The sequence below is a fragment of the Microcebus murinus genome, chromosome 5, assembly GCF_040939455.1.
Source record: "Microcebus murinus isolate Inina chromosome 5, M.murinus_Inina_mat1.0, whole genome shotgun sequence".
Taxonomy (NCBI): Eukaryota; Metazoa; Chordata; class Mammalia; order Primates; family Cheirogaleidae; genus Microcebus; species Microcebus murinus.
The window spans coordinates 59,485,551-59,513,215 of record NC_134108.1 but is presented as its reverse complement, the minus strand read 5'-3'; the positions used below and the strand labels follow the sequence as shown (position 1 = coordinate 59,513,215).

Genomic DNA, 27,665 nt, shown 5'->3' with positions numbered 1-27,665 from the left:
GAAAACTATTTAAAGGGAAAGATTTCATAGTAACTTTCAGGGCAAGGCAGTTCACATTTAAAAACTGAAACATCTCCATGTTGTCACAAGATCAGAGATTTCTCTAGTGAAGAACATATCACTAGCCATATTATTACTTCATATCATCTCTCACACTAGATTGCTTTTTAGTAGAATAAAGCATGCTTACTGCATAACCATTTCCTCTATTGTAGTTTGCTATGCTAATATATCATAAAGAGTAAAAAAAGAACTCAGGAAATTTTCAAAATTCTGATCTAAATATATCCCAGACCCAAGTTAACATCCTATATCATCTTTCTGAAAGAATGAGCCAAGATGCCTTTATGTTCGTAGATTAGAATGACTATCTGATTTTCAACCAAACTGATATACTTTTGAGAGTAAAAGGAAAAATAAACCAGACAGGATGAGTGGATAATGGGCATAAACAGGGGCTGTTCTGGCAACTAGAACACATAGTTACCTTATCCTACCAAAGACCTATTTGTAAGAGGCAATCCTTAGGAGAATATCAATAGCAAGTTTATCTATGGGCTAAAATAGGGTAATATTTAGCCACTGTGTCCCTCTATTTACCTATAAAATGGATATATTAACCTCTTACCTTCTTCATAACACTTCACTGAGATTAATTATTGTAGTCACTGTGAGATTACTGAATATATTGCAAATGCAACATATATTTTTCCTTTAATGAAAACTAGAGAGCTTGAGTTTTTCTTTAAAAGCCTTTAAGAAATACAGAAATATTTCCAACTCTTTGAGGACTCATATATAAAGGCAAGATTTATTTTAAATGTACATATACACATATGTATTAGACATCCATATTTTTATCATATGAAAGGTTCTTTTTCAAGTATCATGGCTCTTTTAAAACCTTCTACATAATTTAAAAGTATAAGATTTTTTTAAAAAAAGTATTTTGGCAAAAGAAAATCACACAGACGCTCCTGACACATATTAAAAAAACACAGGTTAGGCTATTTTAAACAAAAACAACTCATTTACTATCTTGATTAAGAGGTAATAAAAGCAATAATCTCCTCTGAAGTTCTCTGTATAGAACAGAAGAATGATTTCAGCAGTGCAACCATGGGTAGTTGTACCAGCGCAATTTAACTTTACAATAGTAATGACATATATATATACACATATATACACACACACACACATATATATATATACTAATGTGGCTAGATTACCTACCACACTGAGAGTATCTAGGGGTTAATATCAACCAATATTGAAATATGCCACTCACTCAAGTGTCAATGAAGTTCCAACAAGAATTAATAACCTAAAACCCAGTTCCTTAAAGCAAGAGGCAGTATATAATCTGTTTCATGTGTATCTTCTCATAGGCCCCTAATACTATGATAACACACAATAGGAACTCAAAAGTGCTTAACTAATTACCATATTTATAAACATTGATTAAAATAAGAAATATGTACTTGGAGGAATTAATGTTGGAAGAGAAATGAAAATGCTTATGTTAAGCATTTTAGAATTACAGGTAAATTTTTTGAGTTCCTTTAATGTTCTAATATTCTAATAATTAAAAGATGTGAAACATTAGCATATAAACTCTACAAAAAACTTAAAAGGACTACTATATTAATAATGGATATTGCTAAAATGTATTGGCTATTTAGTCTGTATTAGCATGGTAAATAATGATGGACAGCGCCGGGTGCGGTGGCTCACGCCTGTAATCCTAGCACTCTGGGAGGCTGAGGCGGGCAGATTGCTTGAGGTCAGGAGTTCAAAACCAGCCTGAGCAAGAGAGAGACCCCGTCTCTACTATAAATAGAAAGAAATTAATTGGCCAACTAATATATATACAAAAAATTAGCTGGGCATGGTGGTGCATGCCTGTAGTCCCAGCTACTTGGGAGGCTGAGGCAGGAGGATTGCTTGAGTCCAGGAGATTGAGGTTGCTCTGAGCTAGGCTGATGTCATGGCACTCACTCTAGCCTGGGCAACAGAGTGAGACTCTGTCTCAAAAAAAAAAAAAAAAACAAAAACAAAAACAAAAAAACCCAAAAACAACAACAAAAAAATTATGGACAGAAACAAAGGACACATAATTCTCTGTGAGAAACTCATTCTATGGATTTCTGTCTATAAACTGGTAGAATACTTAAATACATTGATACTGAGCTGTATATGAACTTCTCAGAACAATTTCTGACTTATTTCACCTTACCCTGGAATCTCCTAAAGGGCCTTTTATTATTAGGGGGATCATTTAGAAGACTTCTTGAGGCCTTTTCCATTTCTAGATGCTATGTTAATACTAACTGGCCCTCAGATTCCATGGATGATTTCTCAAACCTGAGTCTGTCTAATACTCCAAGAGAAAATCTATCAGGCCCATCAAGGAACATGTCTCACAGAACAATGGTTCCTGTTCCTCACAGAGGACGAGAACCATGGAATGTTTTAAAAATAAGGATTTCCAAACTCCAAATCAGATAGCTAAATCAGGATCTCCACAGTTGAGACATAGAAATCTGGATTTTTAAAAACTCGCAGGTAGGTCTGATGATCAGCTAGGTATGAAAATCACCCCATAAAAATAACCAGTTTTAAAAATATAGACACATAGGCTTCATGATTGTAGATCTTTATTTCATAGAACTGATAGGCTGATATAATACTATTCATTTCTGAATATGGAACAGATTATATACAAATAGAGCTTCAAATTAGCTGGTTTTATTCATAGAGCTTTTTAAGTAACATTGTAAAAAATGTTTCTAACTAGAAATTAATACACTAATTAAAATCTCTATTTTAGCCGGGCGTGGTGGCTCACGCTTGTAATCCTAGCACTCTGGGAGGCCGAGGCAGGCGGATTGCTCAAGGTCAGGAGTTCAAAACAAGCCTGAGCGAGACCCTGTCTCTACTATAAAAATAGAAAGAAATTAATTGGCCAACTAATATATATATATATAAAAAATTAGCCGGGCATGGTGGTGCATGCCTGTAGTCCCAGCTACTCGGGAGGCTGAGGCAGTAGGATTGCTTGAGCCCAGGAGTTTGAGGTTGCTGTGAGCTAGGCTGACGCCACGGCACTCACTCTACCCTGGGCAATAAGCAAGACTCTGTCTCAAAAAAAAAAAAATTAAAAAAAAAAAAAAAAAAATCTCTATTTTAGAGATTAGAAGCAAACTATTAGAACTATTAGAAGCAAACTATTAGAAGCAAACTTCATCACTGTTTAATAGATTAAATATTCTTTAAAAACCTTCTCTAAAGAAAGAAATGCTTTTATTAAATTATTCACAAAAATAAGTAATTCATTTCTGGAGTCATTTCTTTGCTAATCTTACAGATTTTAGAATTAGATGCAACATTTGGAACAATCCAATCCCATGATTTTTGGTTGAAGGAACAGAGGGCTACTGCTAGAAAGGTTTAAGTACAATAATTTACTCAGGGTCACACAATTATTTAGTAGTACAGCCAGGACTAGATACCAAGCCTACAAGTTGCTTTTCTTTAATCAAACATTAAAAACATAAACTTTATAATTTTATAACTTTATAAGATAATTTCAAGATGTTTACAGAAAGGTCTATAGATTCTGCATAAACATTATATAGAGATAAAAATAATTTATCTTTGTAGGATTATAATCTGATTTTTTTCCTGCTCACTTACTTTCTAATTTGTCTAAATAATACATATTGATTGATAATATATACACTATACAAAATGTACATGTATATAGAAAAAAAAAGATAATGTAAGAAAATTTAAAAGAATAAGATCTTACCATTTCATCTGGTACTCCATGACGATCAAACTGGTAAAATGATGCTACATGAGTAATAATCCACCAAGTAAAACCTAATGGGTCCCTGGACTGGATTACAGGCACAGAGGGTCTTCTTTGGTCACTTGATTTTTCAAAGAGTGTTTTAAGTACTTTATTCAACCAGTTCCAAAATGACTATAGAAACAGAGGTAATATGATTCAGTTAAAGTAACACAGTTTCAATAACCTTTAAGATTTTCCTCCATTTTTATAATGACACGTATGTACAAAAGAGAATATAAAACACATACAAAACATAAATAATAGTAAAAATACCTAGGTTAAGAATTAGAACATGTAGTCATATACTTTACAAAGACCCCACATGTCCCCACAATCACTTATTTTTTCATCCAGGGATAACAATTTTGAGGACTTTTATGATAAATCATTTGCTTGCTTTTGTAAGTTTTGTCACACAGGTATGTGGGCTCATATCACAATTTGTGTGACTTCACCAGTTCTGTTTTTGTTTTAATGCATATTTGTATTCTTACATGTCTTGTTTCTACTCTTTTGTAACTTGTTTTGCTCAACATTATTTCTGACAAGCTCATCCATATTAATGAGTATATCCCTAGTTCATTGGAATATTCCAGTATATGACTACATGGTAAAACATTTATGCAATCAACTGTTGTTGAACATTTAATGAGTTTTAGGAAAAAATACCTAGAAAACAATTTACTAGGTATTTCATGTAAATGTTAAAGTTATTAGAGATAAAGTTGTTGGCAATATCTCTTACCCTTCTAATATATGCAGAATCTGAAGTCATGTTCCTTTTTTATTTCTAATATTGACTATTTTTGTAATCATCTCAAGAAAGATTGCCAATTTTAGTTATCATTTTGAAGACCCAACTTTTGTATTTAGCTATCATGTCCCTTAGGCTTCCTTTAATCTATAAAAGTTCCTCAGATTTTATCATACATAACCTTGATATTTTTGAAGTATACAGGCCAGTTACTTAGATTCAACTGGTGTTTCTTCATGATTAGATTGGTATTAGACATTTTTGGCAGGAAAACCACAGAAACCTATTTGTTCTTTCAATCAATATACCATATTGGGGGTACATGATATCAATTTGTCCTACTGATTTACTTTTATTACTTGGTTAAGGTAGTATCTGCCAGATTTCTTACACTATGAAGTTACTATTTTCCCCTTTGTATCGAAAAATATTGTGTGGAGATCTTACCAAACTATGTAAATATCCTGTTTTCCATTATACTTTTGTCCACAACTTTTAGCATCCATTGAAGAGTCTTGCCTGAAACAATTACTATGAGGCTGCCAAATGGTGACTTTCTGATACCATCATCATTTCTACATTTATTAGGAAGAGTTTTCTTTCTCCTCATTTATTTATATCAGTACGGACTCAGACTCTTATTAAATAGATTACAATCCTTTTCCATCACTTATTTTATAGTGGCTCAAATTTCCCAGGTTTAGCCTATGGAAGACCTTCATGCTGGCTCTTGTGTCCTTTTGACATGTCTTCATTATTTTTTGAGCACTTCCTTAGTTTCTGGTACAAGATGTTCCAGGTTCATGTTTTCATTGTTGCGTTGATTTTCTGTTGTTTTTGAGAAGTCTACTACCAGTCAAATTATTTTGTTCTTTTAAGTAATTTGGTTTTCATGCCTAGAGAACTTGGAAGATTTCCTAGAGGACTTGAAGATTTTTTTCTTTATATTTGAAGTCAACTAGTTATAGTAAGACATGTCTTGGGATGGATTGGTTGGGGTTAATCTTTCACATTATCCAATAGGCCCTTTCAATATGTAGATTTGGGTCTTCTTTTATTTCTGAGACGTTTCCTTAAATTACAGCTTTGAATATTAGCTGTATCCCATTGCTTTATTTTCTTCTTAGGGATTCCATTTATATGTATGGTTATTTCATCTTTGCCTATCTTCCACTTTGACAATATTCTCTCTAACTCTTCATATATTTTTACCTTTTTATTCCTTCACTTGTTTTTCAGCCTTTCTTCCATGCCCCTTATTATATTTTCATTTAAATCTATTCTCCCTTGGGCATCTTGTAATCGAGTCAATTATAATACCATTTTCTTCTTTCTGTTTCTCTCCTGTGTTCAATTTACTCTGTTGATCTATCCCTGGTTTTCTGCTCATTTGTTTTTAACATTTGAGTACCTCATTCAAAGTGGGTTTTTTTTTTACCCCCAGATGTTGCCTAAGCATCTTTAATTCGATTTGAGTGCTGTCTTACAAGTTTCTTCTGCTTTACAGTTGTTTCTAGAGAGAGGGTATCATCAGCTAAAGTATATAAATTCTGTTCTCGGTTTTCTTCTAGTAACTTCATAAAAGCTTACTTAGTTTCATTCTCTTCATTTTGTGGATTAGAACTAGTTTAAAGGATTTCTAGTTCAGGGGCAGTCTCTTTTGACAATGTATCAAAGTCCCATTTCTTTATTAGATTTCCTTTTTTTTTTGTGGATGGTTGTGGTGGTGGAAAAGTTGGTGTAAGTCCTTTGACTTTTGTTGTTGATGGTGGTGGTGGTGGTGTCTTGTTTTATAAGATGCTAAATTTTCTGCTTTCACTTCTTGTCCCCTTTACCATTTAGTCTTCAAAAGTTACCATGACTGTCTTTTTGCTTTTTTATTTTCCAGAAACTCTGTCTTCAGAGATTTCCGTATACACACTTTTAAGTTCCCTACTTATCATCAGTTCTCTGCTCTACAAGGAAACTTTTGCAGTATTTTCACATTCTGGCAATAGTTTTGGACCAATTCTGTGACCACTTCTACTTCTCTTCTCTCCTCTGAGCAGTTCTTTTCAGACTGCCTTGACTTATTAGACAGGCCTGTGATAGGAGCTTTAGTGGTTTTTACTTTTTTAAATTTACAGCTCTGAGCATACCTATCTTGCAGTTATGATATCAGTATGTTTTTGTTTTTGTGTACAGCTGACCCTAGAAAAACACAGGTTTGAATTGGATGAGTCCACTTAAATTTGGATTTCCTTCCATTCCTGCCACCCGAGACAAGATCAACCCCTCCTCTTCCTACTCAACATGAAAACAAGGATAAAGACCTTTATGGTGACCAACTTCCCCTTAATACATTAATAGTAAATATATTTTCTCTTCCTTATGATTGTTTTAACATTTTGTTTTCTCTAGCGTACTTTATTGTAAGAATGCAGTATATAATGCATGTAACATACAAAATATGTGTTAACTGCATATGTTATCAGTAAGGCTTCTGATGAATAGTAGGCTATTAGTAGTTAAGTTTTGGGGGAGTAAAAAGTTATAATGGTTTTTTACTGCATGGGGAGAGAGGTCAAAACCCCTTGTTGTTCAAAGGTCACTTATAGTTTTATTTGTTCTTGCTGTTCTATATTTTGTGGGAAGGTACTGTGGAAAGATACAAGTTTAAGCATTCATCCACAAGTTGTTCTTGGCTACCTGTAAGTCAATGGCTTGAAATTTTAAATGAGCTCAGCCTATAAACCTGAATAAGGGCTTGGATTGCAATAATAAATACATAGAAGCAATCTTAAATTTCTGTAAAGCATCACAGTTAAAGACAGGCAATTTTCCTTAGAAATTTAGTTGAGTTTCTAGTTCATCTTCTTGAATGTTCATTTTTCTGAATGATTGGTTTATTAGTAGGCTACCAACATGGGTAAACTCTGAACTTTGTCTTTTATTCGTGTATCCTATAATGCCTGAAAGCCAAAGTTCAAGTTTACACAGTTCAGCAACTACCTATAAGGTTATGAGGAAGCTTTGATGTTCAGCTCTCCTGAGTTCCCAACTGTCTTTAGAATTTGGTCTCAGTACTTCTTATTTTCTGCCAGCTTACTGATACATTTAAAATGCTTGTTATAGAGTATCCAGAATGATTAGCTTATTTTTAGCAGGAAGTTCAAACCATCTTACTCTCAGAAATGGAAACGTCTAATTTTACTGTCAAAATAAAATAGGCCTCAAAATTTGTGAATAACTTATTTTAGCTGTATTAAAAAAATGAAATGACTAGACTTTCATTATTTTAAGATAAGTGTAGTTATCACATAAAATGAAGAGCATGTATATCACTCAGGTTAAACAGTACATATTACTCTGCAAATTTATTTAATTTAATATCTTAAATTGTACCCATTTTTCTGCTTAAAAATCTAAAAAGAAAAGGACAACTGGCAACAGGATGCACATGTCTACATTACCTATATGTGGTTGGTTTATACTTCGAGACTGAGCTTTATAAACCAAGAACAATTCTAAAGAAATACAAAATTCCTACAATTAAGTAAGTTTGTAGAAAATGAAAAAAATTAATGTTTGCCATGTCAACAAAACTTTTAAAACTAGCAAATGATCGAAGAGAAAAAAAAAATCACTGAGACTTTAACATTTAAATCTCATTATAGAAAACTGAAATCTACTTCTGACAAACCAAAATGCCAGGAGAAAAAAAATTCTTACTCGATAATAAGCAACAGTACATTAAATTTACACTTATTTGCTGATAAAATTTACACTTATTTGCCACTAAAACATAAATAGTGCTTGTAACCCTACAAAAATAAAGTTGTTATTAAAATTAGATAGCAGCACCCAAATCCCTAATTATAGAAAACTGGGAAATTAAAAACAAATGAAAAATCAAAAGTACTTTTTCATATACTATAAAAAATTGTTAGTATTACTTCACAATGGATTGTTCACACTTCCGCCTATGGATATTTCTCTTTTTCAATAATCTATAACAGTTGAAATAAAATAAAGCCCTGTTCTAAAGACTCAACCCAGAATGAGGCAAAAGAAAAGTTCCCGTCTTCCCCTTTATGCTTTTTCTCCTTCTTTGAAATACGCTGTAAAATTGAGTAATAGAAACCTGTGTTTTATTTACACTCAAATTTTCTAAATCTGCCATATTTTCTGAATAAAATGTTTTCCGGATTACTAGAGGATATTAAATATTTAGCCTAAAAGGTTCCTCTTAAGAACAAAAGAAACTTAAGAAAATAGGAGTCAAATCTTATATTTCTAGATTTTTCATATTGCTAACTTGGGGTTAAAAATAAATAGAGTTGGCTAGGTGTAGTTGCTCATGCCTGTAGCATTTTGGGAGGCCAAGGCAGGAAGATTACCTGAGCCTAGGAGCTCAAGACCAGAATAACAGAGTGAGACCCCATCTCTACAAGAAATAAAAAACATTAATCAGTGAAGTGGCACACACCTATAGTTCCAGCTACTCAGAAGGCTGAGGCAGGAGGATCACTTGGACCCAGGAATTTGAGGTTGCAGTGAGCTATGATGGTGCCTCTGTACTATAGTTCGGGCAACTAGAGAGACCCTGTCTCAATCAATTAATCAATCAATATATAAACAGGGTTAAAAAACAAAGTAGGTACTGAGTACTCCATTATTTGCTCTGTTTGGTGGTTGTTACTGCCTTATTATAATGAAAGAAGTTATGAAGATTTTTCTTGGCCCAAACCACTAGATAAATTCAACATAAAAGTTAGTAACAATAACTAACACATCTATTTTCCAACTTACTTCTGAGAAAGACCATTTACTTCTGTGGTCTAGAAGATGAATGAGTAGAACCCATAATTCTTGAATGCATAGACATGGGCAATGATGACTCATTAATGATTCAGAAGGTCTAACCTGTGGTAAAGAACCAAAACAAGTTATTTATAAGAGAACAGAATTTTACATACCACATGTGCCATTTCATTAACTCTTAAAATAAATTTCTATTTTAAACCAAAAGTTCAGAATGAATTTGATTTTTCAACTTAAGAAAAATCCAAAAAACAAGACAAGACAAAACAAAAAAACCTCTGCTTTAATCATCTAGTCCAGTGGTCATAAACTTTTTCTATAAAGGGCTTGATAGCAAATATTTAAGATTTTGTTGCAATACAGTCTCTGTCACAACTATTTAACCCTGCCATTTTAGTACACACTGCAGCCACCAACAGCAGATAAGAGGAATAGACAGAGCTGTGTTCCAGTAAAATGTTACTTACAAAAATAGGTAGTAAGCTAGATTTGGTCTTTGGGCAATGGCTTGCCCATCTTGACCTAAGATCACTGACAACAACAACAACAGACTTCTAATGACAAGATTAGAAGATAAATTTTGATCTGGGCATGGAGACTCTATGCCTGCAATCTCAGCACTTTCAGAGGCCAACGTATGAGGATAACCGTGGCCAGGAGCTCAAGACCAGTGTGGACAATATAGCAAGACCCCCTCTCTACAAAAAAACAAAAAAAAATTAGCCAGGCATGGTGGTGCATGGCTGTAGTCCCAGTGACTAGGGAGGCTAAGGCAGGAGTATCACTTGAGCCCAGGAGTTTAAGTTTACAGTGAGCTATGACTGTGCCACGTACTTCAGCCTCGGCAACAGAACAAAATTACTTCCCCCCAAAATGGTAAAAAGCAAACAAACAAAAAAAAAAAATGAAAAGAAATTTTGATTCACTGTAAAGCACCGTAAAAATTCTTATATGACAGAATATATATAATTATTAGGGATTTATAAAGATGAAATAATTATATTATTTACCATTTTGTAACAAAATGTCCTCAATAGCCTTAGATGCAGAAAATATACACTATATTTGCAAATATTGCTAGACTTCTGAAATTCACAACGTAGTCACTATTTTATGAATATGTTATATATACATTTGAACATAATACATGGTAAAAAATGAAGTGTTAAAATATTAGAAGTCCTAGCCAGAACAATTAGGCAAAAAAAAGAAAGAATCTAAATGGGAAAGGAATAAGTTCAATTGTCACTATTTGCAGATGTTTATAATCTTATACATAGAAAATCCTAAAGTCTCCATCAAAAATTATTAGAATAAAGAAACTCACTAAAGTTGCATGATCCAAAAATCGATATACAAGATATAGTATCATTTTTATAAAATAATAAACCATCCAAAAAAGAAATTAAAAAAAATCCCACTCATAATACATAGCTACATAAAAAAAAAATACTTAGGGACAAATTTAATCAAGGAGGTGAAAAACCTTGTACACTGAAAAATATAACTCACTGATAGAAAAAAAAGAAAAATTGAAGATACAAATAAATGAAAAGATATCCTGTGTTCATGTACTGGAAGAATTAAGATTGTTAAAATGTCCATACTACTCAAAATGATCTGCATATTCAATGCAATCCCTACCAAAATTTCAATGACTATTTTTTACAGAAATAGAAAAAAACACCCTAAAATTTGTACAGAACCACAAAAGACCCTGAATAGCCAAAACAATCTTTAGCAAAAAGAACAAATTAGAGGCATCACACTACCTGACTTCACAATATACTACAAAGCTATAATAATCAAAATACTACGGTACTGGCATAAAAAATGACACCAGTAGAACATAAGAAAGAGGCCAGAAACATATCCATGCATTTATGGTCAATGGATTTTCAACAAAGGTGATAACAACACACAATGGGCAAGTAGTCTCTTGCCCAACACAGAATGAGCAAGTGGTTTCTTATCTGGGCATACACCATCCAGACAATTGGATATTCACACACAGAATAATGAATTTAGACCATTATCTCACACCATAAAGACTTAAGTAAGACCTGAAGCCATAAAACCAGTAGAAGAAAACATAGGGGAAAAGTTAAATGACACTGGCACAGGCAATGATTTCTTAGATATGACCCCAAAAACACAGGCAACAAAAGTGAAAACAGACAAATGGGATTAGAGTGCACTCAAAAGGAAACAATATTCACAACAAAGAAAACAATCAACAAAATGAAGAGAAAACCTACAGAACGGGAGAAAATATTTGCAAACACATAATCTGACATGGGGTTAATATCTAAAATATATAAGGAACTCAAACAACTCAATAGCAAGAAAACAAATAGCCCAATTAAAAATGGGAAAAGGACCTGAATAGACATTTCTTAAAAGAAAACATACAAATGGCCAACAAGTAGGTGAAAAATGCTTAACATCACTAATCACAGAAATGCAAATTAAAATTTGATGAGCTCTCTCCTCACACCTGTTAGAAAGGCTACTATCAAAAGGACAAAGGATAATGAGTATTGGTGAGGATATGGACAAAAGAAAATCTTTGCACACTATTGGTGAGAATAAAAATTATTACAGCCATTACATAAAACACTATGAACAGTCCTCAAAAAATTAAAAATGGAATGACCATATGATCCAGCAATCCCACTGTATGTGAAGAAAATGAAATCAGTATGTTGAAGAGATATCTGCACTTTCATGTTCACTGCAGCATTATTCACAATATCTAAGATGTGGAATCAACTGAAATGACCATCAATGGATGAATGGATAAAGAATATTATATATATATATATATACACACACACACACACACACACACATAATGGAATAGTCACATATTGTTTAGTGATGGGATACTTTCTGAGAAATGCGTCGTTAGTGATTTCATCCTTGTGTGAATACCACAGAGTGTACTTATTTTTTATTTTTTTTGAGACAGAGTCTCACTTTGTTGCCCAGGCTAGAGTGAGTGCCATAAAGTCAGCCTAGCTCACAGCAACCTCAAACTCCTAGGCTCAAGCAATCCTGCTGCCTCAGCCTCCCGAGTAGCTGGGACTACAGGCATGTGCCACCATGCCCGGCTAATTTTTTCTATATATATTAGTTGGCCAATTAATGTCTTTCTATTTATAGTAGAGGCGGGGTCTCGCTCTTGCTCAGGCTGGTTTCGAACTCCTGACCTCGAGCAATCCGCCCGCCTCGGCCTCCCAGAGAGCTAGGATTACAGGCGTGAGCCACCGCGACCGGCCCACAGAGTGTACTTAAACATTTTTAGCTACTACCTTGTACATGTGGCCCATCATTGACCAAATTGTTGTTATGCAGTATATGATCATACTATTTAGCCTTAAAAAGAAGGAAATCTTGTCATTTGCAACAACATGGATGAACCTGGAGGATATTATGTTACATGAAATAAGCTAGGCACACAAAGACAAATATTAATACCACATAATCTCACTTAAAATGTAGACTCTAAAAAGTTAAACTCAGAAGCAGAGAGTAGAATGATAGTAACCAAAGGCTGTGAGGGAGATGTGGAAGGAGATGTTGGTCAAAAGATATAAAATTTCAGTTAGACAAGATGAATAAATACAACATTATGACTACTGTTAACAACAATGTACTATCACATTGTATTCTTGATAATCACTAAGAGTAGATTTTACGTGTTCTCACCACAAAAAAAAAATGGTAACAGTGTGAGATAATGTATATATTAATTAGCTCTATTTAGCCATTCTATAATGTATGCATATATCATGATGTATACAATAAATAAATATACACATTTCATTTTGTTCAATGATAAAAAATAAACTTTTACATCATATCTGGTTAATCCACTATTACTTCAACTGTAAACATACACACTACATTTAAAAGATAATCAATGCATAAAACAATCTAAATTTTAAAAAAATTATAAAACTTGATTCTCCTAATTCTCGATTTTTGACAAGTTGGGTTCATGCTTATAATCTGAAATATGTGACAATACTCTATACATTTCCACTACTTAAAAATGAACATGTTCAGTAGCACCTTTAAATTAATTTCCATTAAATGTTTTATGATAAATGCAATTTAGTAAAAACACACAAATTCACACGATTCCAGATCTTTTTTGAAAACAAGCAAATAAAATCCTCCCTTTAAAATTTTCATTTATTTTATTATTACATAACAGCAATACAATAGACTATTAAAGGGTTGGCCTCTTCTATTTGAACAGAAGTTAAACTTTCAGTCATTTTCTAAACATCTTGTTTTTATTTATTTTTGATAATATGGGAAAGACTAGTTTCTTAAAAAAAAAGTTCCAAAATACTAATTCCAGCCTGCTTTAAATGTTTAAATCAAAATTCTTCTCTCTTTTAGCTCCCAGATATAGTAATTAAATATAAACTTGGGAGAATTAACACATAAACCATTTTAGATTAAATTCTTATAGATTAAACCACATAAGGACTGAATATTGCCTTTAAGTATCAAGAATACAAATAAACTCTTAAAGCATTACCTTATCATACCTGTTGAGTGAAAGGCTTATTAAATCACACAGGAGATTTTCACAATGTTCTTCAAATAGGCTGATATTGGTTAAATTGTCACCTGCCAGATTCATAAACTGATGACCAAATATAACTTGTTCTGAAAATATAATAAAATTCTATTTAAAACAATAGCAGATTTTACTAATTCAGAAAGGGAAAAGTGACTGTACCTTTAAATTATAACAAAACTGAAACAAATAGTTTTAAAAATTGTTTTGCAAATAAAATTTGAATTTGAGAACAATTCTTATATGAGCACTTATAAATACTACCTTAAAAAGTTTTCCATCTTTCCAAGTACCACTTATTAAACTTCTCTTTTCCCAATTAAGTCTATCTTTGAAAAGCATAAATACAACATCACTTTAAAAAAAGAGGGAACACCAGAAATGCATTCACATTTCTATTAATGATGAAGCCTTTAAAACATTGTTTTTTTTACAAATACTGATAAGCTGACCACAAGCAATTGTTTTGTGGCATAAAATACAGCAAACCAAGATAACAGATAACCAAAATTTATACCTATATCAGAGTAAGTCAACTTGAGTATTACTCTAATGAAATATTATATGAAATAGAGTCCACATGAGAGAAGAAATTATTTTTGTGTACATCTTCACATGTTTATGTGTATGTACATATGTAAAAGTATATAGACATGTATATTTATTAATAGAAAATTATTGTTGGAGTGGTATCTTTACAACCTAAATGATAGGTTAGAACTTTAAGATGCCAAACAGCAAGATCAAGAAAAGGCAATATATGAAATAAAGGATTATTATCCATAATATATATAAATTTCTACTGAAAAATAAGGAAAATTTATAAAATATGAATAATTAATAAAGCAAATATAAACAATAAAATTATGTAAAGATGTTCAACTTCACTGGTAAACAAGAAATTATAAAACAAAAAAGAAATTCAATGTAATTTTCCATGTATTAGTTGGCAAAAAATAAAAAAATAATTAAAAATACCCACTGCTGGCAAGTATATAAGGTAAAGGCACACTAACAGTTAATTATATAAATTGGTAGGACTTTATATAGTAAAAGAGCAGCATATACATTATTAAAACTATAATGTGCCATTCTACTTCTAAGACTCTATAGAATAACTGAACATAAAGATATATATCTATACACAAGGATGTTCAGTGAAAAATTATTTGTAATATAAAAAAAATGGATATAACTTAAAATTCTCAAAAATAGACATGGCTAAATATAAACCTATAACATGTAGCCCTTAAATAGATAAAGTGGAATTGTATGTACTAACATAAAGAGATTTCTAAAAAACTGCTAAATGATATCATCTGTGGTTAGAAACAAAAACAAAATCCTACCTATCAGTTTCTATATATGTATATTAATAGAAAGTAAATATGAAAAGATAAACAAACTAAGCTGTTCCCAAAAGTTATCTCTGGAAAAAAGGAGTAAAACTTTCATTTTTTCCTTTGGTTATTATTTGTTTTTAAAGAAAATATCAGAAAGCATTTATTACTTGTATAATTTTAAAAAGCAATCAAAGTTTAGATTAAAAAAAGACATAAATCAGAAATCCATTAACTTACTCAATTTTTCACCCAGCATGTGAAGAATTTCTAACACCAGCCAATGGACATCTAAGTGAAGATGTAATAAATGCCAGGATGGTGGGAAAAGCTGTGAATGACATTATCAACTGTGATTGAGAATTCATTAATACTTTACTAGGTATTTTATAGTATGTCACAACACTCCTCCATAAACACAAGGATAAAGAACCAATTAACCTACCACTATTCAAAATCTCAGAGAAAACCTTTGTCTTGTTCATTAGAGGATTCTTTTCACTGAAGATCTCTGAAAGCAGGATATATTTTCATCTGTTGGTTTAAGATAGACCCACCTTGGGGCTATTGAATAGACTTGTATAGTAAAGGTCCCTCCCAACCAACTTCTGATTCTACTAAAGCTGCAAGGCAGTAAGAGAATTTTTTAAAATACTTATTTTCATAATTTTGTTTTAGGATTTAGCTAGGAACTTTTTTAATGTAATAAGTACCCAGAATCTCTTATAAAATATTTTAACAAGAGCACTTTTGCCTACCATGTAGACACTATTGTTGTCCCCATTAAGAAATGAAAGTTAAAAGAAGAAAAGAAATTTACCTCTCAATTAATGTATTAAGATTCAAACCCAATTCTATCTGACTCAAAAATCAGTACTTTTAACTACTGTGCTATACTGGGTTGTCAATAACCTCCCTCCAGTCAACATGTAACATTACTATAAAAATAAATACAATGAGATAACATGTTCCATTAAAATACTAGAAACAAGATGGAGAGGGAACTTGCCTTTTCAGGGACACAAACAACATAAAATGCTACACTAATAAAATAATATTGGCAGAATAATAGATAATAAACAAAGCAAGAACAGGGAAGAGAAAAGGCCAGGCAGGCACAGTGGCTCACGCATGTAATCCTACCACCCTTGGAGGCCAAGGTGGGAGGAGATCAATTGAGATCAGGAGTTTGAGACCAGCCTGAGCAAGAGTGAGACCCCTTCTCTACTCAAAAAAAAAAAAAAAAAAAAAAGAAAGAAAGAAAAAGAAAAAGAAAAAATTAGCCAGGAATGGAGGTGCATGCCTGTAGTCTCAGCTACTCAGGAGGCTGAGGCAGGAGGATCACTTGAGCCCAGGTATTTGAGGTTGCAGTGTGCTATGATGATGCCACTGTATTCTAGCCAGGGTAACAGAGGGAGACTCTGTCTCCAAAAGAAAGGAACAAAGAATAGAGAAATAGATAATATGGTATCTCAAATCAGTGGAAAAAGCATGAGTCATCTGATGAAAAACAGGATTAACTTATTCATTTGCAAGAAAATAAAGTCAGATTTCCCACCTCACTACATATTTTTTTAAAAAGATAGATAAGTGTAAAAATCAAAATTTTTTTCTAAACAGCATAGATGAAAAAACAGAAAAAATTGACAAATATAACTATATAAAAAACTTAAATCATCTCCCTGGGAAGTTAGCTTAATTGGTAAAAAAGAAAAGATAAATGGAAGAAATTATCTGTAATACATAATATCCAACAAATATCTCTAATAAAAAAAGTTCCTAAAAAAATCATAAAAGACAGATGCTCAATAATGCTAGTTATAACCCATCCCTTACAATCTACCTATGAATCTTTATTAAATGATATCACTAAAAGCAATCATCTATTTTCTTTCTATGGATTACACACAGCCTGTGAATTCAGTTGGAACTTTATTTTTATTACTATATATTGATCCCTGATTAAAAAGTCAATTTTTTGTTGTTTTTGTTAAGTTTCATAGAAATATATAAACATTTAATTGTACCTTATATTTTAACAAAAATACATTCATAAAAACTGAATGTTATTCAAATTGGTGATGTCAAATATAATAAAAGGAGTCGAGAGTTCAGGGAATCTTATTGTGAATTATCATAATTTGTCATTCACACAGCTCTTATTTCCATATGGAGAATCTGTTGGGCCATTATTATTTATAAGCTCAACCATGCTACCAATACAAATTTTTAAAAATCAAACTTCAGAGGGAATGATTATCACAGGTAGGAAAAAAAGGTCATAGTCAAAACAATCTTAATCACATTCCAAAAAGGTCTCAAAAGTCAGAATACATATAATGATGTGGTTATGAAAGTATATTTTTTATAAGTTGATTCTTTTGAATCTTATTTTAATATATAAACTGCAGGTGTCTAAAGCTTTATCAGTGAGAAAGACGATACAAATTTTAGAAAATAAAAGGTTTTTTTATTTGCTTTAAAACTTTTAAACATCTACTGTCATAAGTCAAAAGAGAATAGCTATTGCTTCAGTGGATACTATGTTTTAAGAACTTTATGCATATTAACTTATTTAATTCAATAACTCTAGGAATTTACATGACTTCTACACACAGGGAGATTCAAGCAAGAGATGTCACTTGCCTAAAAGCACATAATTAAAAAAAGGGGAGGAGGGCAAGAATTTTAACTCAAGAAAGTTAGGTTCCAGAGCTGTACTCTTTGACCAATTTCTATTATTCTTGCATGAATGAGAGAAATTTTTCTCCTTGTGCGAAGAAAAAGCCAATAATTTAAAAATTAAATGAAACAAGTCAAACCTTAATCTGGTTTTGATTTACAAATGCTCCTATATTAATACTGGGAAGTTCAGATAGATGTCCAATATACAAGAGTAACCCACGAAGTTCATCAACCAACACTGAGGGAAGTTGATTCTCCAAAGCCTCATAGGGATGGACAGGAACATGACCCTCATCGTTTTGTACTTTCAGATACCTAAAAAATAATTGGATAAAATAAACAACCAGACTCTGGATGAATATACAGATAGAAATTCAGAGTAATCAAAATACTCATCTGATATCTTACCTGAAGATGAAAACTTTAACATAATGGAGAAATGTTACACATTGCTGCCTAATACTGTCTGCTTTGCAGTGTAGGTTTGATATTTTTCCTGAAACCAAAACAATGTTAACTCAGTTTAAATAATTATCAATGGGCAGTGAACAAAAAAAATTGTAAGCCATACCAGTAGCAATTCTCAATCTTGTAACTTTTCCATGGATTCCCATGTAGTTCTTGCCCACACCACTTCTCAAAAACTGTTATTAAGGACACCAGTGAAACCCATGTTGCCCAATATAACGGACAGTACCTGTCCTCAAGTAACTTGCTTTCACAGTAGCACTGGCTACACCTGGGTTCAATGACACTACAGACTGCCAGTCTTCTTTCTTCCTCATATATCCTTTCTCCTACCTCTTCTTTATTGGCTTCTCCTTCTCAATTCTACTGCTAACATGGGATCTCCTCAGAACTCAGTCCTGAGTACTCTCCTCTCTGTACATCTCTTCCTACATGTATAAGTTCATCAGTTCCTTTATTAATAAATGATAATGACTCCAAAAGGTTTATCTATGTCCCACACTTCTTTGCACTCTAGACGCTGCATGTCAAACTGCCTAACTAATAGCTACACTTGGATTGCTCAGATGGTGCAAATATCATGTACTTTGATTTCTTCCAAAACCCGTTCATGCTATCCACATTTTCTGTTTCATTACATGGTGCCACCAGTAGCCTATGTTATTCTTAATTCTTCCATTTCCTTTAATCACATATCTAATTCAGAGTCCTATAAGTTTATAACTATATATACCTTGAAACTATCAATTTTTCTTATAATCTCTTAAAACACTGCAACAGGGCTCTTAACAGGTCTTCCCACATCTCTTTTATCCCCCTATGATCTAAATACAAAATCTTCTTAAAATGCATATCAATTCCTGTTGCTCCCAAGTCAAAAACCCATGAGGCTACCTACTATATTCAGAATAATATCAAAACTCCTTATAATGATTTATGATCCCCTGAATGACCTTTTAGTAGTTCCTGTCTTTCTCCCAATTTCATCCCATGCCATCTTTCCCTCACTTTAACATTTACATCAGCAACAATTATCTAGGTAGCTATTATGTACAAAACACTGATAACCATTCCCTCTTTACTATAGGGAAAATAGTAAGAGAAAAATCACTAAACAAAAGCAGAGAAAACATGATGAGAATTATAGGTAATAAAGTCTCATCCATGTGAAATATAAAACTAAACTGATTTCTAAATTTGAATTCAAATGAGCAAACATGGCCACTAGTTTGGCAAAACCAATGGGAACACAAGTATAAAGTTCTTGTGCAAATACTTCCATATTAAACTGCATTTTGTGGCTTAATTTCACCCATAAAAAAATCCTATCAGCACCCATTTTCACAATTCTCAGCCTATAAAAGTAGTACTGTCATAAAAATAACTGCTGTGACTTCTGCATCCAGCACGACAGAGTAAAAGGGTTAGATTTATCCATGTCCCACCTTAACCTTGAAAAGCAGACAAACAACATGAAACAAGTTTTTAGGCAATGGATACAAGGCAATCCAAGAATGCTATCCCAGAGAGAAGGTATGCCCTGTAATTGTACCAGCTTTCCTCCTAGAGACAATTTCCAAGCTGCAATATGCGGAAGAGAGCCCAAACACTGCCCAACTCACTGAGATGAGAAGACATGAGATCTGAGTTTAGAGAAGTCTAAGTTTGCAGGGCAAAAGTACCAAAGAAGAAAGATGCTACACAAAATAAAAGCTCTAGAAATGTACACAGAAGGTCCCTGTTGAGTCTTTGACTAAATACTGACATATTTAAGCATGAGAAAAAATTACCCAAGGCCAGAGAAAAACACAAGAAAACAATTCCCTACAAAGCTTACACAACCCAGGGAAAAACTTCAAGTTCCCACCAGAAAGCATGGGAAAAAAAAAAAAAAAACTAATATACCAGGCTCCAAAAAGAATCCTCAGAAGCCTTACTAGGCAAATTTACCAGACTAACATTAAAAATTGCTTTGAAAAAGTCCTAACAAAATTTAAAACAAACTTCAAAAGAGCCATTGGATTCCATGTGCTCAATAATAAGCCATAACAAAATGTAACACCTAGTATAAGGAATGTGAGAAAATCCAGAAAGCAGCGACGCAAAACTCATATTGTCCATCCCACAACAAAACATTACTAGATATTCAAAGCAGCAGAAAAATATATCATAGAACCAGGAGAAAAATCAGGTAATATACACAGATCCAGAAATGAGAATGATGAAAGAATTAGCAGTCAGCAAAGTGAAAAACAGAAGTTATACACATACTCCATATATTCAAGACAGATGAAAATAAGCATGAGGACAGAAATGAAAGACATTTTAAAAACCCAAATGGAATGTCTAGAGACAAAAAAAAAATACAGTATCTGAGAAAGAGTAACACTAATAGCTATATTTAAGAACAAATATCAGCAAAATATACATTATTAATATATGTTATTCTGCCTTAACTCGAAATCAACCCTAAGAGCATAACATCTAGAACAAGAACTATACACACCTGGCAGTAAGTGACGCTACATAAGGGCTTCCTGGGGAGGAGTAAGGGCTAAGGCTAGCTGCATGAGTTAATAAACAAAGCCCTGACACAGCTGCATGGTGTGGACAAGCTGACCTATGGATAATCTTTTAATATTGCTAAGTTGGCCAACAAATCTTAAAGCTTTTTTAAGCAACAAAAAGAGCCAAAATGTCAGTGTAACAAATAACCATTTTAAAAAACAGTCCACTGCAGTGGTTTTAGGTTAATAAGTGTGTTTCAGGGAGTAATCCTGCATAATAAATCCCTTCCATGAACCCAATTTACTTAAGTTAATTCTATATAGTAAAGGTATTTTTGTTCTTTCCACTATAATCTTTTAGAGAATTCCCAAGGATTTCAAAATAAAATTCTGACTCTTTGGTGTGGCTTACAAAGCCAATTGTGATTTAATCCTTTCCAAATTCATCATTCTCACATACACTCTGATCCAACCATACATAATTATTACTTACTCCATGCTCCCTAAATTTTTATGTTTTTATACACCTCCATGTCTACAGTTTTTTTCCACCTGGAACTCTTCCTGTCCCAAAAACGTCCCCTAAATCTTTTGCCTAGCTAATTCCTTGATGATCCATACTGGCATCACTTAGTGATGGGCACATAGATGAAACCCTGGGCTCCCATAGCAGCTTATATATGCCCCTCATGATACTTTTTCATCTACCATGCTGACCTATGCCTGCATGTCTATCTGTCCTATACAACTACAAACTCTTCAGCAGCACAGTTTTCCTCTATGAATCATCAGCACCTTGCATGGTACCTTGAGTGACGCAGGGAATCCTTAGATAATAATGAAACAATAATACTTAATACTTACTGCATACTGAGAAAACAAAACAATAGTTGACAGCTGATAACTAACAGCTAGCATTTTATGTTCCCTACTTAAAGATAAACAATTTTCATAAGATATAAAAAAGGAGACAGGGTCACTCTGTGATTATGATGAAACAAGACAAAAATGAAACCTTTGCAATCATGTTTGAACACATAAACAAGGCACTATGTAATCACACACATAAAACTAAAACAAACAAATCCCAAAAACCCCACATCTCTCTTCTTTGAGCTATCATGACTATTACTTCTTTAGAAGAGGACGCCCCAACCTTGCCTTTGTTTGTCCCACCTTCTAGATAAAAAATGAAATACTCAATCACCAAATTGCTCCTGCTTCTTAACAGCATTCGATCCAGAATAAAGTTTTATCCTTTTTTTTACCCAAAAGCAGCCAGCACAAGCTCAAATCATAGAACAATCCCCTTCCTACTCCCTTTTACTGAGAAGCCCCAACTGTTCCTCTATTTTCCTTTGTTTTGGTAAGCTAATAAACCTGTGTGACCAAAAGTGTGTTCCAGGTGGTCTTTAGTTGCCACGCATCACTAACAACAGACAATGGGTTACGTACTTAATAAGCATTATAGAATTTAACCCTCACCAGAAATCAACAAGGTAGAAACCATTAATTGGTGTGAGGCCCACCATTAGCTAGTTTTGGAACCCAGGCTGACCACATGGCCATGATTCTAAATACTACATTGCACTAAAACTAAAAAAGCAGCAGCTAGCCTGCATTAAAACACACTGTCCTTCAATTTACTTCACTACCTTAACTATATTGATCTCTAAAAAATTGGTAATCTATGAAGTGCCAAAAGCAAACAAACAAAAAAGCAGAAAGCAGAAAAGAAGATCAAGAAGATAGCATGAGGTCTATCTAGCACTTTTTATTTCTAGTATCAGTTCTCCATCCCACTCCCAACTTCAAAGAAGTATCAATTCACTTCAGAGAAGTTTAGCTAGCTTCCTTAAGTCAGTTTCACCTTTAGTATCTGCAGTTTTACCTATAATTCTTAGCTACAATGAAATTTAAAAATCATACTTGTTCTGAATTTGAAATATACTACATTGTGAACTTCTGGCTAACTCTTCCTCCATATTATTATACCATAATTACTCCATCATGGACCCACATGCAATTCACTGTAATCAATAGCATGCTTTTTACCATCTAACACATTTTAAACTTACCAAAATCACAGTTGGCCTGTGACAAGGTTTCCAAGTTGTATAGTTGTTGCCTAATTTAAAAATATAAGATGAGAGTTAATATTAGTATATATGTTAAAGCATGTAAGAATTACATGGATAATATTTCCAAATCTATTACACAGCTTTAATACTTCTTATTTGTGGATGACTGACACTTTGTGACTATTTATTAAAGGGTAAGGTTCAGGTAGTGAAAACTTCAAGAGAAGATAAAATATACCTTTGTCTGACCTTCCAAAAATATCTATTAAAAGCTGCATATATCTCAAAAATTATTTCAAACATTATAGATTCCACCATCAACAAGATACTGTTTATAGCTTATTAAGATACATAAAATATTTTAGGTTAACAGTTATGTAATGATAGCTTAAACTGTATCATACAGTTATACAATATAAGTTCAGAAATGGAATAATGTAGACTAGAATTATTATGGAAAGCTATACTTAGAATGTTTCATCTTAATTTTGATAGTAATTTTCTCTTGCCATTCCCAGTTGCCTTTAAACTCTTTAAAGATTGGCCCATATTCATGACCTATGTCACTCATTCTGTAACATTCAGGATTACAGAGTATCACTCAGCCTGTCCTCCCAATAAAACATATAACATGGCACAGAGACAAGGAAGTCTCTTGGTAAGGTTTCAGGGGATAAGGATGGGAAGACACCCTCCACCTCTACACTGTCATTTAAATGTATCACACACACAAATTTAATGTGTTTTTAAATAAACTGCATCGAACAACTGACTCCAATTCAAAATTATCTAAAATCTGGCTGGGTGTGGTGGCTTACACCTGTAATCCTAACACTCTCGGAGACCCAGGTGGGAGGATCACTTGAGCTCAGAAGTTCCAGACTAGCCTGAGCAAGAGCTAGAGCAAGACCCATCTCTACTAAAAATAGAAAAAATTAGCCAGGTGTGGTGACACAGGCATGCAGCTCTTTGGTAAGCTGAGGCAAGAGGATCGCTAGAGCCTAGGAGTTTCAGGTTGCTATGAGCTAGGCTGACGCCATGGCACTCTAGCCCGGGCAACAGAGCAAAAAAAAACCCCAAATTATCTAAAATCTGAATATGGACTGTGCCTTAAATGATTATGAAGAACTAATTTAATTTTGTTAATTATGATAATATCATAGTGTTAATGTTTAAAAAATAAAAGTACGTATTTTTAAGAAATGCATACCAAAGTTTTAAGGGTGAGATGACATGATGCCTGGAATATGCTTACACATACTAAAACCAAAAGAGGGGACAGAACAGATAAAGGAAATGTGATAACAACTTGATGTTTACTCTGAGAGGGGATTATATAGAGGTTCATTACACTGTTCTCTCTACTTTTGTGTATGTTTGAAAATTTTCATTAAAATATTTTAAATGTCCAAATAGAGAACTGATATTTCTATTACACAGTCTAAGAATTATAATATAGTTCAAAGGCTTGCCTTAAATATTTGTCTTCAATACATAATGCCAAATGCAAAGAATATTCTAAAAATCAATTAAAAAAAACTCATTAAAACCATTACTCCATCAGCCATTACTGCTTGATTCTTGTTACTGTTGTTGACAATCAAGTGAGCAACAAGCACAATCCTATTATTGCTTTTGTAATATTAGCATTAGAAACCACCCAACAATGTAACTTACAACACTAAATAGCACCCACACTCATAGGAAGTTTTAAAAGAAAGAAATACCTGAATAAATGAAAGAGCTCTCTAGATGAATTCACTAATGCTGTTTCAGTAACCCATTGAATGCCAAATATTTCCACTGTATCCTCTTCAAAATTAGTTGGTAAAGGATCAAGATTCAAAATTAATCTGAAATAAAAATTATGATCTAATTACATAAATAGCATACTAAGTGTCATAATTTAGCATATCTTTTTTTACATTTACTTGAATTCATATTAAACAAAGCATGTATAAAAAAGTCAGGAAAGCCTTGGTACCTTACATATTCAGGATTACTACAATCAGACTGTATTAAAATTTCAATCCTATATAATGATAAAAAAATATATATAACTAAAAACCAATGTAACTTAAGGAAAAAAACAAAGAAGATTCTAGGGAACATACTTTTGCCTGTCTGCACTAGTGGTCTTCAGTTGTAGAATTTCATCATTTGAGAGGACATCTGATTTTTTTAAATCAGCTAAAAACAACTCTGAGCCATGTCTGGAGAATAGCATAATCAAATTAAGTACTCTATTTAAGGTCTCTAACAAGGTACAACTATAAAATCAACAAAAATGGTTTCTTTATGACTGAAATGGCCTCAGCGAGTATTGCCAAAGTATTTCAAGAAGTTTTACTGCAATATATATATACCTGCTCAATGCAAATATAAGTCTATAAGACTTCGATACATACAGATACATAGGATTAGAAGGAATGAGGCAACAAAAAAATGTGTATGTCTTACTTAAAAATTACTGAAAATCTCTAGAATATTATCACACTCTTTAGGAGGAAATACCATTTCAAAAAGCTCAAATAGTTAAGAATTCAATTTAAGTAAAAGGGAAATTACTGCATAGCTCCCTAGCCAAAGCAGAGGTAGCAGTGAGGTAAGAGAACATCAGTTACCAAGGAAGTTCTCCTCCATACCCAAAGTACTTTGGAGTATGCTCTAACCAGGAAACCAACAACAGAACTAATATTATTAATAATTTGTACTTTATGATATTCTAACCTGATTTACAAAACACGCCTAGTGAACAGTGAACACCAAAGTTTAATGGACTGAAACGACAAATGAATAACATTCCTAACAAACAGATGAATAACCTGATGAAGGAAAAAGTCTTTGGTTTTTACCTACCGCTTAAGGGCTCCACTGCAAAGGTAGGACTCTCCAGAAAAATTTTTTCCTCCTCTGTTGTCAACAGCACAAGAAAAGCAAGGGGGTTTGCACCATTCTGTCCCCAGCTCCAGCTCTAAGCTGTCAGTCAAGAACGCCGACGCTGCAGCAGAGTTATCCATTGCTTACTTCATGTTCTGATATGTTTGGGGTTCACTATGATTATCATTAGGGCTCCAAAGAGACGTTGTGAAGCGATTCCTGGAGGTGGGGAAGAGAGAGAGATTGGGAGTTACCTTGCAAAGTTCCCCAAACGTGCCCCCAGCACCAAGGTAACACAAAAAAACTGAGAAGCCAAATCCTCAACAATTCTCCCCTCTCTCCCTCGACCTACCATCCCACCCACCCACCATCAACGCTGTCAGACAAAATGCACAACAGACTGGCCCAAGCAGAGGTTTACAATCTGCCCTCTAGGTCGGACTCTGCAGCCCGGAACAGGGTGAAGAGGAAAGAAATGTCTGCAGGACAGACTCAGCTTCAACTCCCGAGCCCACCTCGAACTGCGCCCTCCGCTACGTCACTAAACAGCTCTCAACCCGGATCCCCGCAGCAAGGTGAAGAAAGCTCCCTGGAAAGCCGTTCCGGGCGCCACCCCCACCCCTCCTCGCCCAAGGACCAGACCCGTCATGCTGGCGCCAGGCAGCCCTCGAGCGGAGGGTGAGAGAAACGGGGTCCGGCGCACCGGGATACAGCCAGGCCTCCCGGGCGCCCGCTACCGCGGTGTATGTAGTACCTGCTCACACTTCCAGTGCCGCAGATCTGTCTCCCGCGATCCTAACCATAGCCAGGGCGTGCGTGGGGAACTAAGTCGCACACCGGCGAAATTCCCGCCACGGCGCGCGCGCGTTCTGGATAGGCGGGGCCCCAGAGTAGCCCGCCCCCTGCTGCCAATCCCCTCGCGATACCTGCACGGAAATCGCCTGTGCCCCTCGAAATCTCGCGAGAGTCCGTCAGGCCTGGAACTAGTTACAAAAAAACACTTTTTTTTTTCTTATCTTTTCTTTCCTTTTTTTTTTTTTTTTTTTGTACCTTCTATTGGTGAATCCGGCCAAAAGGCGGGCCTTGCAGGACGAAACTGCTGCTGAGGCCGAGATGAGGCGGGCTTAAGGACTGCAAGGTGGCCCTCTGACGGGGCTTAAGAGAAGACTATTACTCAAGTGAGTCTGAAGCGGGTGTTTCTTTCGCACCCAGAGTCGCGCCATAGCCACTTCTTCCCGCTCCAGTGCCAGCAACTCTTTTGTTAGAGTGGAGGATGCCTTTTGTTCATGGACTGTAGGGCAGGCGAGTGCAAAAACGAAGTTAATCCAGTGTTGGAAACACCGAGTAGGTCAGGTGGCCCTTGCTCTGAGCCTAAAAACTGTTGCTCCTTTTCTTCACAGGTTAGCACGCTTTTGTAAAGGTATAGTCCATTTGCAGCATTTACTTATCTTTTTAAAGTGTAATTTAAAATCGACTCCTCAGAAGGCTTTTCAGTCTGAGTCAGAACATAATATTAGTGTCTTGAAATTCAAGAAAAACAACAGGATTTCTAATACAAATGCCCTGATAATAAAGTGGGTACTTGCTATTGCCCATTCCTCACAATTACAGGTTGTCCAGTATTCAATTCCTGTATAGGAAATCTATCGTAACTCTTTTCTCTTTTCAAACCAGATATCACACATCTTCTAATA

General features: G+C 34.0%; 1 protein-coding gene across 1 annotated transcript in view; it reads right to left on the bottom strand.

Moving 5' to 3' along the window:
• MMS22L (MMS22 like, DNA repair protein) overlaps positions 1–26,853 on the bottom strand; it is a 130,201-nt gene extending 103,348 nt beyond the window's left edge. Inside the window, exons 1-10 of the mRNA XM_012769428.2 lie at positions 26,726–26,853; positions 25,951–26,190; positions 24,819–24,944; positions 23,089–23,138; positions 18,444–18,531; positions 18,173–18,350; positions 15,591–15,681; positions 13,969–14,099; positions 9,402–9,515; positions 3,812–3,988 (exon numbers count right to left, since the gene is read on the bottom strand). Coding sequence (XP_012624882.2) covers positions 3,812–3,988; positions 9,402–9,515; positions 13,969–14,099; positions 15,591–15,681; positions 18,173–18,350; positions 18,444–18,531; positions 23,089–23,138; positions 24,819–24,944; positions 25,951–26,111 — 1,116 coding nt within the window. The 5' untranslated portion in view covers positions 26,112–26,190; positions 26,726–26,853. The remainder of the gene's footprint in view (positions 1–3,811; positions 3,989–9,401; positions 9,516–13,968; positions 14,100–15,590; positions 15,682–18,172; positions 18,351–18,443; positions 18,532–23,088; positions 23,139–24,818; positions 24,945–25,950; positions 26,191–26,725) is intronic.
• Between the last annotated feature and the right edge of the window lie 812 nt (positions 26,854–27,665).